The sequence below is a fragment of the Leptonychotes weddellii genome, chromosome 4 (assembly GCF_054177405.1).
Source record: "Leptonychotes weddellii isolate Sample4059 chromosome 4, ASM5417740v2, whole genome shotgun sequence".
In the NCBI taxonomy this organism is placed as follows: Eukaryota; Metazoa; Chordata; class Mammalia; order Carnivora; family Phocidae; genus Leptonychotes; species Leptonychotes weddellii.
The window spans coordinates 21,601,918-21,617,844 of NC_138372.1; the positions used below are offsets into that span (position 1 = coordinate 21,601,918).

Genomic DNA, 15,927 nt, shown 5'->3' on the forward strand with positions numbered 1-15,927 from the left:
AAAAATAGGTAAAAAGACATAAAGTCCTGGAACTCTCTGAATTCTGTACCAATATACATATTATCTATTCACAAAAGTAAATAAAATTTTAAATATTCAAAATACTGATTCTGGCTGTCTTGCTAGAAAAGATCCAGGATGTCCCAGGAATCTACGTCTAAAGCATTATCTGCCAGCTCATTCTAAGTCAGGAACTGAGTTGTCAGGAAGAGGGCAGACTCGAGAAGCAGAGGATATTTGGAAGCATAAACTTACAATCCACATACTCAGAAAAATGAATAGAAAGTTCTCCAAGGGATTGTGAGCCAGGCTTGGGAACCCACTGATTGAGCCCCACCTCTGCATTTTATGGATGAGGAAAGAGAGGAAGAGTGACTTCCCAAAGCTACACAGCCAGTCAGAAGCACAGGCCAGTGCCCCAGGAATGATAATGACAATGACATTGACTCCCAGCCCCTGCTCACCCTCAAGCAGGGACCCTGCTGACTCACTGGGCAGGAGGACAGGATGATAGAGAAGAAAACACCATCTTTAATTAACCCACCTGCACAGAAACCAGGGTACACTCCCTGCCTTGCAAGGTCCCAGTGAGAAAAGAACTTGGTCCCTTGCAAAAACCATCTTATAAAAACAAAAGGCTTCAAAGCACCAGTGGCTAAACCCGTTGAGTAGAAAGGAGGCTGGGGAGTGGGGGTGGGAGGAGAGGACTGGAGACAGGAGAGGGCTGGTGGCAGGATAGCAGCCAGGTCCGAAGGGAGCTGCCCCCTTCTTGAACAGCACTCCTAGCTACCTGGGCAGACCATATGGGACCTCAGTGCCTGGGGTGACCAGTGGAACTCCTGGGGCTGGCTCCTTGGCAGAACACTGCCGAGGGGATGGCGGGGTGGGGTCTTAGCTCAGGATGCTTTGGCCTCAGATGTAGGGAAGGCTAGATCAGAGGGTAGAGAGCAAGGAGTGGAGTGGTCACCATGGATGGGCTCAGGTATACAAACCATCTGTGTTTCCCTCCCATTCCCCCACGCCTCCTGCCCTCCCTCCTAATCCAAGGCCACTCCTGTTTCACAGACTGGGAAGCTGAGGGCTGCCCCTCCTGCCCTTGGACTCACGGCCAGTACACAGGAAGTAAGATCCTCAGGGGTGTCTGTGGAAGGAGATGGGGAGAATGAGCTCTCATCTCTGTTTGCTCTCAGGGGTGCTGGCCCTCCCGACCCCACACCACGACCCACACTCCTAGTCTGCCTCTTCACAACTCCTTCTGGGCTTGTTAGAGGTTTCTCTTTGATATTGGAGTGGTCATAAACGCTGGTGATCTTTGAAAACTGGTGATTGGGAGGTGCTGACCAGCTGTCTTCCATTCTGGAACCACAAGTCTTCCAACGGGTGACGTGGATGGAGCCATCAGGGGTTGGTGGGGTTGCTGAGAGGAAAGGGGATCATGGCTGCAGCAGACCCGGCCTCAGGGACCTGGAAGGGGGTGGGGTGGCTGAGATATGCCCACCCCCCTTACTGGAATGAGCTTGAAAGGTTGGCCAAGGGTGGATGGGGGCCGAGTCTAGGAGGGCTTCCCTGTGGGTCAGGCTGAATTCAGGGCTCTGGGCTCTGTTCATCTGGTTCCCAACAGGAGAACAGGTATATTGCTTCAAGAGAGGTGCTGGCGAGGGGTGGTGGTGGTGGTGTGTGTGATGTAGATCACGTGGGTTCTAGAGTGTCCCAGCTGGATGGGGGCTTGGAAATGGGATTCAGAGACCAGACACTGGGTTTTGGAGCCTGAAACTACAGAAGGTATGCTGTGTTCAAGGCCTGCCTCCACCAAAAGCCTAGCTGTGTGGCCTCAAGCAAATCACTTCATATCTCCGGGCCTCAGTTTCCATATCTGCAAAATGGGAATTATAATCCCAGCCTAGCCCCTGGAATTAAGAGTCAAATGAAAAGGCTAGAAAGAGCTCCATCTGCTAAGAGATTATTTTAATTGAGGGAAACTGAGGCCCAGAGAGGGCAAGGAAGGGCCTTGCCAGATGTCACACAGAGAGTCGGTGACGGAGCTGCAACTGGAACCCAGGACTCCTGCTTCTAGTTCACAGTAACTCTCCCCAGGGCTGGTGAACGAGTGTGGTGAGATGGGGCAAATGCCATTTCTCCCTGGACAGGGGACCGGAAGTGGGGTGAAGGGTTTCTAAAGGGAGCGGCTGGAGAAGGGAGGGAGGCCCCAGCGCACGCCAAGGCTGAGATAAAAAAAATACAAACCCCGCGATCCCCCTCCCCCGCCCAGCCCGTCCCACCCCTGGAGTCGGGCTGGAAGGGCCAAGTCCAAGTCCGCCGCAGACCCAGCCGGAGCAGGCTGCAGTCGGTTCGCGAGCCGCCAGGAGGCGCGCCTGCTATTTCGGCCCGAGCTCGCGCCAGGGCTTCAGTCCAGCCAGCAAGCTCGTGGCAACTGGATGGGCGCGAGACAGAAGCTACCCCGACCTGCAGGAAACAAAGGCCGGTTAGGGAAGTGGACCCGCAGAGAGGTTCGGCTGCCCTCCCCGCGCCTCCCTGCCTTTCCTTCCCCTACAGCAACGCCCTAGTCCCTCCACCCCACCCCGCTGGGCACCATGACCCACGTGTACAGAGGCTGCAGTTGTAAATGCGACGTCTTCTGGGGCGCCTGGTATCCGTAGGAGTCAAAGCCACCGATGAAGTCAACTGCGGAAGGGGAGGTGGCGCATAGTTAGGGATGAGCCTGTGGGGTATGAGTTATGGGAGGCTAGGTCCTGAAAAGGAAGAATCTGAGGGCCAGACCCCTGTACAGAGCCTTAGGGCGGGGCTTTGCTGCAGGACCTATGCGGAGCAGAGCGGGATTTTCAGGAGCTCAGCCAGAGTGGGCCAAAGCCCAAGTGGATGGAAAGCCTCGGGGGGTGGGCCGTCCTTTAAGGGAGCAGGGCTTGAGCCACTTAAGGGGGCAAGACCTGGGAGGTGGGGGTGGACGGTAGTCGGGGGACGAGGCTGGGCGCGGGAGGTGCTTGGTAGGGGCGAGCCCCGTGGAGGTCCTCGGAGGGACAGAACCTAAGAGGAGTGGGTGGAGAGCAGTGCTGGAGCCGTGCACTGGGCACCTGGGTGTCTGGGTCACAGCCCAGAATGCGCTGGCTATGCCGACCGCCACCACCCCTGCCGCCTCTTCTTCCCCACCAAGAGGAACCAGTTGGCCAACCCAGGTCTCCTCCCTCCCAGGCCGCGCGGGGCTCTGTCCAGGGTGCTGAAGTCACGGGGTGGTGTGTGGCCAGGCTTCCCCGTTCCCTAGGGGCTCGGCACTCACAGCTGTCCTCCTCCTCCAGGAACACTTTGCTCACGTAGCAGGCGAACACGAAGCCAAACAGCTGGGGGTGAAAGGAAAGAAGACAGAAGCTCTTCCTCCACCCCCTGCCTGGCCGGGCCCAGAAGGACAGGAGGGACTGGGTGTGCGAGGATGAAGGCCAACCCATAACAACTTCAAGTTAAATGACTGGGCCTTATAATCAAACATACCTGGTCCCATTATCCGTTCTGTGAGTGGACTTGGACAAGTCATAATTTTACCTCTTTGGGCCTCAGTTTTCCCATCTGGACCTGGGCAATACTTCACTGGTTTGTTAAGAGGAATGAGGATTATGTGGCTTTGGGTGTGTGGGGCGCTGAGGGCAAGACTGGGAACTATATTACTATCTTGGAGCCACTCTTCTTTAACTCTCACAACTCTACACAGTTGAGGTGGTCATGAATTTCTGTTAATAAGCATATAAACTTGGAGAGGGCAAGTGACTTGCCCAAGGTCACACAGCAGATACACTGGAGACTGGGTTGACTCATAGTCTGATGACTCATCCTATTCATTAAACCTGCTCACTCCTAGAATGGGAGCTGGGGCAGGGGGTGAAGGGAGGAGATACAAGATATGGAGACAGAGCCAGGCAGAAGCACAGGCAGGCTGGAAGATCTAGGTTCTTCCCTTCTTAACTAGAGCTAAACAAAGGGGTTGCGGTGGAGTCCACCTCTGGGAGTGTGTGGGCCAGCGGGGACAGGAAGACTCACAGCCAGGAAGATCTGCAGGGCACTGCTGAGTGCTTCGATGTAGGGATAGTCAAGCAGGCAGCCGGTGACAGAGATGACATGGTGGTCTTCCAGTGCCAAGCGGGAGTTCAGGACAGGTGTCACCAGGCAGCCTGGCCCATTCTCCATCCACCAGGAGCGGTGCAGGGATGTGTTGAAGGTCATGATGAAGTCCCGGTCCTGGGGGCAGAGGGGCCTAGAATACTGAGCTGGGGCCAGGGGCGGGGGGATCTTCCCCAGGCCCCAGGAAACTTTATATAAGATCTACGTCACACCTGGACTGTTGTAGCAGCCTCCTCTCCTGGCTTGCTTTGAAGAGTACGGAGGGAGCCCATTTCTGCAAGTCTATATTTGGCCAGTAGGTGGCGCTTGATGACTATGTAGGTCTCACACTTCCATCAGAGATGAAAGGGGCTGGTGCTGACTGACCCACAGAAGCCCCAAAGTTTCAGGGATGGAAGGGACCCTAACAGTGGCTGAGTCCAGTTTTCCAGCCATGGGTGAAATCCTCAATACAGACCCCTTCACAGCCCGTTCAGCCCCTCCACTGCTCTCTGGGTGTGGCCCTGGGCAAACCTGTCCTCTCTAGTCCTTGGTCTCCCCATCTGAAATGCAGAAGGGGCTGGCCTAGATCAGAGGTTCTCACCCACGGTGCGCATCTCTGTGTTTATCAATCCATTCATCATGCAGCCTGTTAACAAATATTCACTGGGTGCTGACCAGGTGCCAAGCCCTGCGATGGGATGTATGATCTCATTTCATCCTCGGCAACCACATGAAGTGGTTATCTGCGCTCACTAGACAGGGAAACTCAAGCTCAGAGAGGGTGAGACACATGCCCAGGGGTCACAGTTTGGAAATGCTGGAGCCGGGACTTAGATCTACCAGAACTACAAAGCCAATGTTCCCATTCATATATTTTCCCCTCTTACATACTAAAAATAGAAGTTGTATCCTCTGGGCCTGCTCTTCCACAAGCTAAAAACTTCCCCTTTCTTCAATAGTTCTGCATGGGATCTGGTCCACTTGATTTTCCCCAAAGACTACTTCGTCTCTTTCCCTTCTGAAAATATTGATCAGAACTGGACTCAAATCTTTGTGGCCTAAGCAGTTACCAAATGCTGTACATGACATTTTCACCTCCCTTGCCCTGAACACGTGTGGAGCCCAAGAGCACTTTTGTTTCAGGGCCACGACAAGTGGTTGGTTTCTACTGAGCTTGTGATCAAGTGGGACCACCGCCCATCTTCACGGCCCCTCAGCCTTATCTGCTCCATCATTTGTTTCTGAGAAGTGCAGAAGAGGCCAGAAACTAAAATGTGGGGGTAGGATCTGCGGAGCACAGATCATTTGGGTGTGTAGAGGGAGGTCTCTTCAAGAGATGATGCCCCAGACCAAACTAGGAGCCCCTGGGGTAGGGGATAGGAAAGGTCAGGCTCTGCCATCTGGCATTGCCAGGCCTGAGGCTTACCTGGGACAGCTGTCCAACCTCTAGGTAGAAGCAGATGATAAATGCATTCCAGCCAACCCAGAGCACCAGCCAGGCTGCATACTGGAGAAAGGAGAGGTGGGATCAGGGTGGGGCCTGGGGGAGCGGGGATGGGGCTTGTCAATGGAGACAGAGCTCAGGGACCGAGGGGACCTTTGCAAGGAGAAATGATGGCACTATCTCACGCAGAGAGCACTTTAGAGTTTACAAATCATTATTACATCCGTCCGGTCCTTACAACAGCCCTGCATGGAAGGCACTGTTCTTTCTCTAAAGATAACCAACGTAAGCGCTAGAGAGGAGGTTTCAGTTTTCCAAGATCACACAGCTAGGAAGAGATAGGGCTGCTCCTCAGGCTCCAGTCCTCTGGCAGCTAATCCGATGCATTCTGCAGAGAACAATAGACACAACCTGGCTCCACAGAGCTGGAGAGGAGGGGGTATTTCCACCCAAGTCCTGGGCCTGCAATTCCAGTTCTGTCACCCAGCACACAGTGCTGCTTAACGGAGTGCCTGGGGCTTTCCCGAGAGCTGGAGAGAAGGATTCTCCCAACCCGGGTGAGATAGAGCTTTGGAAGGGCCCTGCCCACCCAGCTTCTGGGAGGTTCAGCCTGTGGGAGGTGGGCGAAGCCCAAGAATGAGCCAGAATGGGCTGTGGCAGGAGCATGGCAAAGCATGTCATTGTCATCACAGGTGTCCGTTTTCCCTCCAAAGAGGCATGTGAATGGGTCACTAAGGAAGAGCAGGGGAGAAGGGTGAGCCTAGCTAAACACAGGAGTTTAACAGAGACCATCAAGGACCAAGGCTTGGGAAGAGGAAGCAGGAGGGAGGCAGGGACACAATCCACTCCTGGGATCAGAGCACAGAAGGCACTGACCTCAAAGCCCCACTTGCCATCATACCACATTCTTGATGAACAGCAAAGGACCAAAGCCAAGCCAGCCTCTTAAAGCAACCTGAGAAGCTAGAGAAGATGAAGTCCGTCCCTGCACTGGCTTACTGAGGCAGCATGGGCATGTATCAAGAGCCTTCGCTCTGGGTCTGATGCTCTAATCCTGCCACTTATTAGCTGTGTGACCTTAGGAAGCCTCGTAACCTTTCTGAGCCTCATTTCCTCATCTGGAAAATGGAGATGGTAAGATATCCCTTGCAGGGCTGTTGTAAAGATAAGTAAACATGCGAAACTTTTAGCAGTGCGCTTCGCACATGGTAGACACTCACTAAATGACCTAGCGGGTTAATATTTGGATTCTTCCCTAGGAAATCCTTTAGGGAAAATATCAATCTCGTCTCTCTGCTGAGCAAAGAAGCATTGGGACTTGGGCATCCACCACCAGCCGGGCTGGAGCTAAGACAGGGCAGGGGTCTGGGCACCCAGGGAAGGGGGAGCAGTTCATGCCTGGAGGGGCAGGGGGGTGGGAGGGGCCAAGGGAGCCATACCAGAATGAGGTACCGGGAACGGTACTGCACGGTGCCAAAGATGCCCAGGATGACTGCCATGATGTGCAGGAAGTTGGCTAAGATAGGAGCCCATTGATAGCCCAGGAAGTCAAAGATCTGCCGCTCCAGCGCAGCGACCTGTGGGAGAGAGCAGGCTGAGGCCACGGTCACCGCCTGAAAGGGGAGGACAGGGACTCCTCCTCGACCTCGTGGAGCAGGTGACACCCCTTACCATGGTGACGAGGCACTGTGGCCTGACTGTACACAAGTCCAGAGCCATCCCAGCCCCGCAAGACCACAGGGAGGTGGGGAGATGGAAGCAAGTCTGCGGGGATGAACTGAGACGGAGCCCTGCTCATCACTTTGGGGACAGCTAACAGAAGAGAGCCGGGGTTCAGAACACCTTCCTCCCTGCCAAGAGGCACTCCCCGTTAGCACCAGCCCCTGCCTCATGTGGGGCTCGAAGCAGGTGGAGTTAGGATCCAGACCGCTTCCCCCAGCCCTGGCCAAGGGCTGAGCCACGGTGCTGAAGGGCCCAGGAAAGTCCCTGGGCCTGAGTTCCCTCTTCCAAGGACTGCTATCTGGAGGTTGCCCTGGCCCATGAAATCTATGGGCTGCAGAGAAAGGAATTTTTTTTTTACTCCCCTTCCCCAAGGGAGCTACAGTAGGTTGCAAAACTGACCTCAAGTTCTTTCTCTCCCTGTCCCCATGCTCTTTGGCAGTACCCTTCTACAGTAACTCTGTGCTTGGTCATGTGACTTGCTTTGCCCAATGGGACTTTAGGAAGCATAGTGCAAGTGAAGACCTTTTGAAAAAATTGCTTGTGCCCTGGAGCTTGCCCACTTCCTACACCTGTAACACAGAGAACACCATGTGGAAGAGCTCCTGTGACCCGCTGGAGGATAAGAGGAGAACGAAGGCCCCCCAGATGATAGCCCGTCAACCATCAGACATGTGAGTGAGGCCATCCTAGATCATTCTGATGCCAACCAACCCACCAACTGACCAAAAAACACGTAGCCAGACCAGAAGAATCACCCAGCTGACCTACAGAATCAAGAACTAAATAAAATGATTGTTTTAAACTGCTGCTCTGGAATGATCTGTTACCCAGCAAAAGCTAACCGATACAGGATTCAATCAATCCTCCCTTTCCAGGAGCCCCTGGTTCAATGTTTCAGCTGATACACTTAAGAACAAAGGTGCCAATGACATCCATTGTTATTGACTGTCCAATACTTCTTCTCCTGGTGAAAGAACCCATCTCTTTGGGAACCGCCTCCTGGACCTTTAGTCCATGTGCCTTGGGTGGGGCTGAGCCCACCTCTAATTTCAGCAGTGGGCTCATGACTCAGTCCTAACCAGATAATTGACACACAGGGATCTGGTCAGCGCTGGGCACTCGCCCTGTGGCTTGCTCCCGAGAGTCACCCCGGAGAGCTGCTGGAGCAGCCGGGACAGAGATGCTATCTGCCAGGGTATCTGAACGGGTACAGTGTCACTCAGAGCTGTTGGTGGCTGTCTTTGCCATCTCAAAGGGACAGAAAGGGAGAAAGAGTGAACAAGCGAGGGGAGTGCCCAGGTCACATCGTTTTCGGTCTGAGGATCTAGCCATGCCGAAAACGAATTCTCCCTCCTTGTACTTGTGATTTCTGTCACTTGCAACCCAGAGTCCTGATTAAAATAGAAGGGGAGAGAAGAGGATCTGGCTGGGAAGGGACAGGGAAGATCCCAGAAGCCGTTTTCCTGGCAGGGAAGCGGGAGGAGGTGGGGCTGACGCTACCACACAGATGGTAAAGCTTGGGCAGAGACCCAGGAAGCTGCAGGCCCAGCCCTGGCACCCACCCACCTGGCGTCAGCCTGCCTCTTGTTGGTGACTCCTCCTGCAGGGCCCTGCAGATTGTAAAGAGCTTTCATCGCTCACTGGATGTTCCTTGGCAGAAAGGCAGAGCTGAGATCATGATCTTGTTTGAAGCAAGAGACCATGAGGCTCAGAGAAGGGAAGTGACTTCCCCAAAGTCACATAGTAGGGAGGTGGCAGAGCCAGGCAGTCATTCTGCTTTTCTCTGTCACCTGTCCCATCTTGGCACCAACTTATCAACTTTCCCTCTTGGCACTGGCACTGGAGTTAAGAGGTGTGGATTCTGGTTGAGAGTCTGACAGACTCTTGGGTGACCTGGGGCAGACCACCTTCCCCAGTGGGTATCAAGCTCCTTCTTCCATACAGAAGAGACCACTGGACTACATGACCTCTAAGGGCCTTCTACCTTTGACTCTAATGGTCTGCTGACCTTGGGGAGAAACTCCCCAGGTTGCTCCCTGCTCCCAACAGCTTCTGCCCCACTTCTGCTCTTCTCCTTTCCACCCTGACTCTGCCAAGCCTTGGGGAGCCCTGGTGGTTTGGGGCCCACTTGATGCTCTCAACTCAGCTCGCATCTGGTCCTGGCAAGGAGACTGCCATCAGAGGACAGAGGAAGTGGCTGAGACAGACTTGCCCAGGCTCATAGTGTAGCTGGGGAGACATCTTGCCTAGAAATGCCCCCGTAAAACATGGTATCACCCTGCTCCGCCCCTGGCCCTTGCTCCAACCCCTCTGGGTTCTCGGGGACCTCACTGACAAAGCAAGCAGTGGGACTGTTACCACAAAAAGCTATGGAATCACTAAAACTCAGGTTCAAATTGCAGCTCTGTGTGACTCAGTGCAAGTTACTTTCCCTCTCTGAGCCTGTTTCTTCAACTGTAAATAGGGAAGGCAATCCTTTCCCCGAGAAGTTGTTGTGAGGATATGGAGACATCACAAAGACTGAGAGACAACTAGACTTAATAAACAGTGGCTAATTAGTAGGAGACTCAACAGTGGAGCTTCTTAGTTGGGCACCGAAGGCTTGCTGGGAGCTGCCACACTCCTTTACCCTGCCCCACCCCCGCCCCAGCTACTACCCCTGAGTGGCTGAAACAACAGTTGAAGTCCTGCCTTCATTTCCCTTTTCCTTTTTTAAAAGATTTTTTTATTAATCTATTTGACAGAGAGAGAGACAGCGAGAGCAGGAACACAAGCAGGGGGAGTGGGAGAGAGAGAAGCAGGCTCCCCGCGGAGCAGGGAGCCTGATGTGGGGCTCGATCTCAGGACCCCGGGATCATGACCTGAGCCGAAGGCAGACGCTTAATCGACTGAGCCGCCCAGGTATAAACTTAATTTTTTTTAAAGTAAACTCTATACCCAATTCAGGGCTCAAACTCACGACCCTGAGATCAAGTGTCCCACGCTCTACCAACTGAGCCAGCCAGGTGTCTCTCCATATATATTTTTTAATTGAGATTCTGTGTCTTATAAATATCTCAATCCTAAAGTTATTATTTTTTATTAGAAAACCAAGTCAGATATTCAAGAATTTCTGCTTGTGCAGCTGCAAGATGTAGCTAATTACAAAATAAAGAACAAACAAATAGGGGGAATATCTTTCCCATCTGGTTGCACCAGCTTAGAACAATAATCCGAGGGCTGCAGTGATTGTAAATCCTAGCTGGCCTTGTTAGTTTGATGGGAGGACTAGTGTGGACACAATGGCAAACTGCTCCTTCGAAAAAATTTCAAGTGCACATGCACGGAGGGAAAAAGTGACTTTGGGCTAATTGTTTTTAACCTGGTCAACCGGTAAGCCAGGTCTTGAGTCTCTCTCCTAGGTGGGCCAGGACTATGACAGAAGCTCCTGCTGGCAACTGATGCAGCCTCCTGCGTGATGGGGGTGCGGGGGGGGGGGCTGGCCACTACCCGTCTGAGTGCTTTTTCTTTGCATGTTTTTGTTGTTATTTGTTTGAAGTAGGCTCCACACCACCATGGAGCCCAACGTGGGGCTTGAACTCATGACCCTGAGATGAAGACCTGAGCTGAGATCAAGAGTTGGATGCGGGACGCCTGGGTGGCTCAGTCAGTTGAGCATCTGCCTTCGGCTCAGGTCATGATCTCAGGGTCCTGGGATCGAGCCCCGCATCGGGCTCCCTGCTTAGTGGGAAGCCTGCTTCTCCCTCTCCCACTCCCCCTGCTTGTGTTCCTTCTCTCTCTTTGTCTCTCTCTGTCAAATAAATAAATAAAATCTTAAAAAAAGTTGGATGCTTAACCGACTGAGCCACCCAGGTGCCCCGTCCAGTTACTCAGTCATCAGGGCAGCCCGCAGGGTTTGGGACAATCACTGAAGCCCCTGCGCCTGCCAATGCCCACCCCCCCAAGACCCGGGATAAGCAGGACGCATGCCCTGACCACCCCAGAGTGACGGATGAGAGCAAGTCCCCTGGATCCTATGTGGATCTGTCAGGTCCACAGCATAAGTCCCACCTGCCTGCCCCTCTGCCTCCCCACCCTCGTCCCCTCAAGGCCCGGTGCCGCTTCGCCTGACCCACCCACCCCGCCCCCACCCCTCTCACGAGCCCTTCCAAACCAGCCTGTGGCCCTCAAGCCGCAGCTCCTTCCATCAGGGCCCCCTCAGGGCCCTCCCAGCCCTACCGTTTGCACCCAAGGATGCTCTGTGCTCCGCTCACATCCCATGTTCCTCGGGCCAAAGGCAAGTGGGGAGCTTCTGGGGTCCCCAAGTTGCTTGCAGACCCGGACAGCCCCGTGCCCCTGGGCTCAGGCCCCGCGGCTAGTCTACCTCCTTCACTGCTCTCTCCAGGCCCTGCCCTTCCCCGGACCTGAGTTTCACCCCTGCGTCACCCTTTGACATCCAGGAGCCACCCCGTCCAGCACCTCAACCTCTCAAACACTATCCCCGTGACCTCCCCCTCCCCATTGCTCCTCCTCCACGGCCGCTGTTTGGACTGTGGCATCACCACAGCTGCCCTCCCTCCGAAGTCACCAAGTCGACAGCTCCCACTGGACCGGTCCAGCTGGCTTCCCTACACCGCTGACGGGGATGGTGACCAACCGGGTCCAGCGCATCTGGTTCCCTGCCTCTCACCCTCCACCCCTCCCGTTCCCCGGTTCCTCATATCCCTGCTGCGTTTGCTGGGACCCCACAATGCCCCCTCACTTCGGCACGAGCTTCGCTTGTAAGCCAGACTCTCACACCCCTCTGCCTTTCCCTCGCACCTGTCAGGGGAAGCCCACACCTGCACAAACCCAATTAACAGTTTTCTCCCTGCTTACAAAGCAGCCTAGCGCTGCTAGAGAGTCACTCCCCAGGCAGATCCGGTGCGCGACAGATGCAGGTCCGTAACCACCAACTTTGAGAGGCCCCCTTGCCACCCCACAGCCCAACTAGGCTTCTCTGGGGAACCCACTTTCCCCACTGACCACTTCCGATCTCACTGCCCTCCACCCTCCTGGGACCCCTCCAGCCTCACTCTCACACTGGGACCTGGCCTCTGCCTGCCCCCGCCTGCCCTCTCCTCTGCCCAGTGCCTCCGCCTACACTCTGGACCCCACCTCCTGTCTTCTCAGGCGCTCACACCATCCTCGGACCCTTCTGGCCTGGAGCTCAACCTCTCCCTGTGCCCAGGATCCTTCGCACTAGCTCCTAAGCACACTCAAGCCAGTTCCATTAAAAAAGTAAAAGAGAGGGCACCTGGGTGGCTCAGTTGTTAAGCGTCTGCCTTCGGCTCAGGTCATGGTCCCAGGGTCCTGGGATCGAGCCCCGCATTGGGCTCCCTGCTCTGCGGGAAGCCTGCTTCTCCCTCTCCCACTCCCCCTGCTTGTGTTCCCTCTCTGGCTGTCTCTCTCTCTGTCAAAAAAAAAAAAAAAAGTAAAAGAGAAAAGCCCCATCCTCACCTATCTCAACGCTCTCAGGGCCAGAACTGCTGAAAGGCCTCCACGCCCTCCCCGCCACTAGCTCCCCCGGCCCGCATGCACACGACCATTTGGCTCAGTGGCTAGGAGCGGACCCGCCGTTAGAATCCCTGGGCCACGGGGCCAGTCCCTCACTCCCCTGCACCTCAGTTTCCTCACCCACAGAATGGGTATAATTCACAATACCTCCCTTGTATGGTGGTGGAGAGATTCCATATTATTTGTTAATTTATATATATGTTTAAAGTAAGCTCTACGACCAACGTGGGGCTAGAACTCATGACCCTGAGATCAAGAGTCGCATGTTCTACCAACTGAGCCAGCCAGGTGCCCCATTTTTTTTTTTAAGGTAGTATTTAAAATTATATTCTGCTGCAGAACTCCCTTCCTGCCCCTTACTTTATTTTTTCCATGGCACTTATCATAGATTACCGTACTACCCACTCCCTTTTACGGTCGGACTCCTGCGTTAGAAGGCACACTCCCTGGGAGCAGGGATTTCCGCCTAAGGCGCTCACCATTGCATTCCCGCTGGTGAGAGCCGAGCCTGGCACACCGCAGATGCTAACGTGAAACTTGGTCTCCATCCTCCCTGGCCACTCCTGATTTCCGTGCAGCTCATCCTCCCATGCAGCCGGGCCCCTAAGTGTCAGAACACCCCCAGGCCATTTCCTGGGTGCAAGGAAACGTGTGCCCACCCAACCTTCAGGCGCTACCTGTTCTTGTTTCAGCCTCCAGCCCCTTTATAACCAGCTACTCATCCGACGGCTCATCATGAACTTAATATGCCCAAACCTGGTCTGTTTCCAGTGTTTGGGCCCCATGATGTGTCCAAGTGCAAGAGCCAGAAAGCTCAGTTTCAGGTGCTGCTCTCCCTCCTGCTCTTCTGAATCCCTCTCACCTCTGGCCACTTTCTCCCGCTGCTGTGCACTCACCCGGCCATTACAATACTACCAGCTCCCCTCCCCGCCCAGCCCAGCCCCCTAGCCCACCTCAAGCCTAACCTGCCCCTCTCCTTTCCCAAGTGAAGCCACCACGAAGCTCCCCGGCTGCCCCTCCCCCTGCCCTTCGCTCCCCACCCCCACCCAGATTATTTATTTATCAGGTAGCTGCCAGCCAAGGGGGATGCGGTTGCCATGGGAACCTTCAGCCCCGAGTCAGGGCTGCCTCTGTTCTCAGTAGGATGCTCTAGTCTGTCTAGACGCCAACCCCAGGAGCCCAACACCAGGTGGGGGCAAGGGATGAATGATACAGATGGGCCCACCCCAGCCCCAGGAGGCTGGCTGGGGGAAAGGGCGGAGGGGGGCCGGGCTCTGGGCCACAGAACCCACCAGAAGCCTCTGGTGCCCAAGCCCTTGCCAGTCAATTCTGCAAGTCAACTACTTCCCTGGCCAAAATCCCAGCCGTGTCACCATGGGACTTAGATACAGAAGTCAGGCCATCTGAGGGAATGATGAGGGAGGGGTCCCTGAAGTTTTGGAAGAATGGTTTGGTCCAGCCTGGTACCATTATTGACTTTAGTTCAAAGAGGGCTGAGGTGGGAAAGAGCTCCCCATTTGGGGTCCAGCAAACCTGAGTTCCATCCCGAGTCAGTCTCTGATTCACTGTGTGACCTTGGGCAAATTACTCCCCCTCTGTGAGCTTGAACTTGGGAAAACGTCCTGAAGATTCAGACGGTGCATGGAAAGCTCTCAGCCCAGCAGCGCCTGACACATGGCTGGTGCTCCGTACACGGCTTGAGCCATGGCTGCATCCCCCAGCTCAAGCCCCCCTTTTCCCAGTGGATTTCTGAGGCAGCTGACAAAATTAAACTCGACTCAGCCCTTCATCCATGAAATGAGGGAGTGGGACTGAAGCCAGACAGATGGACCCCTGGAGATCCACCAGTCCAACCCCCTCATTAGGGAGGTGAGTGAACTGACAGACAGCAGTGAGTTGTCTACGAGGAGTGTCTTCCCACTCTCCCTGAGCTCTGTGCCCATCTCCGGGGTCCATCTAGGGCAATGGCCTTTGAGTATGAGTTGGAACAGTCACAGAGACCAGGTAGTCTTTGGTGGGATCAGGGAAAACTGGCCTAGCAGTTCACTGAACAAATATTTCTTGAGCATCTACTAGGCACCAGGCCCTGTGCAGAGTGGTGATGAACAGAATGGGGCGCCTCCCTCCTCAGGGAGCTCAAGTCTGGAGACAAACACCACAGGCCTCTGGGAGCTGATGATGGGGTCTTCATGCCAGGTTCCACATCCACTATGTGAGGTGACCTGTGGGGACTCCTTCCTACCCTCAACACACACACACACACACACAGTCATGCACACGTACACACACACACACACACACGTTCCCTGTCTCTTCCTGGGCTCCTGCAGCCCTTCTGCCTCTCTCTGTCCCAGCCTGACTCCTGCTGGAAAATGGACAAGGTTATCACCGTTAAGTGGAAAACACACACACACACACACACAAGCTGCAGAACAATAGGATTCCATTTATGTAAAAAAAACCCCAAAAGCCAAAAAATAAAAATGAAAAAGACATGAAGCGTGTGTGACTGTAAATGCAGAGTCAAGAGCCCGGGAAACACAACAAAGGTTCCGAGAAGTCCCTCTAGGGAGTGGGAATGGGGACATGGGGAGACTTATACTTTTCCTTAGACATACTTCTGTATATTGTAATTTTTTACAACAAAGATAGATTTTTCAAAAAAGTTAAGAAGAAATGTTTTTCAGTGTTGATTCATGTGAAAAAGCAGTAAAACGGCTCAGAGGACCTGAGGTCTCCTTCTCTGATGTGAATGTGCTGTGGGGTCCTGCTAAGTCTCTCCCTCTAGGCCTCAGTGTTCTCATCTGTACAATGGGGGTCTCAGTAGCTCCCAATCACTGTTTGGGTCTGGCGGTGCTGCAGCCTGCCTATCAGCTGGGGGACCAGCCTTTGGGGTCCTGTGACCACTGTTGAGGGCTTAATGGCTCCTTCTTCCCCAGAAGCTGGTTCTGCCAGCCCCTGGTAAGGTCCCTCCCTAGGTTCTGCCTGGGTCATCACAGCCCTGCTTCCCCCTGCCTGACTACACGAAAATCTGTCACCACCTCTCCTCAGGCTCAGCTGGACCAGGGGCAAGGGCTCCCCACGGCCCTAGTGCAGCCGCCTGCATATGCAGGCTCCCC

The 15,927-nt window shown here is 54.3% G+C and overlaps 1 protein-coding gene across 1 annotated transcript in view; it reads right to left on the minus strand.

Annotated features, from left to right (window-relative positions):
• Positions 1–508: 508 nt before the first annotated feature.
• Positions 509–15,927, minus strand: part of NKAIN1 (sodium/potassium transporting ATPase interacting 1) — a 39,942-nt gene continuing 24,523 nt past the window's right edge. Inside the window, exons 2-7 of the mRNA XM_081817934.1 lie at positions 6,991–7,128; positions 5,534–5,614; positions 4,045–4,242; positions 3,293–3,353; positions 2,601–2,682; positions 509–2,463 (exon numbers count right to left, since the gene is read on the minus strand). Coding sequence (XP_081674060.1) covers positions 2,454–2,463; positions 2,601–2,682; positions 3,293–3,353; positions 4,045–4,242; positions 5,534–5,614; positions 6,991–7,128 — 570 coding nt within the window. The 3' untranslated portion in view covers positions 509–2,453. The remainder of the gene's footprint in view (positions 2,464–2,600; positions 2,683–3,292; positions 3,354–4,044; positions 4,243–5,533; positions 5,615–6,990; positions 7,129–15,927) is intronic.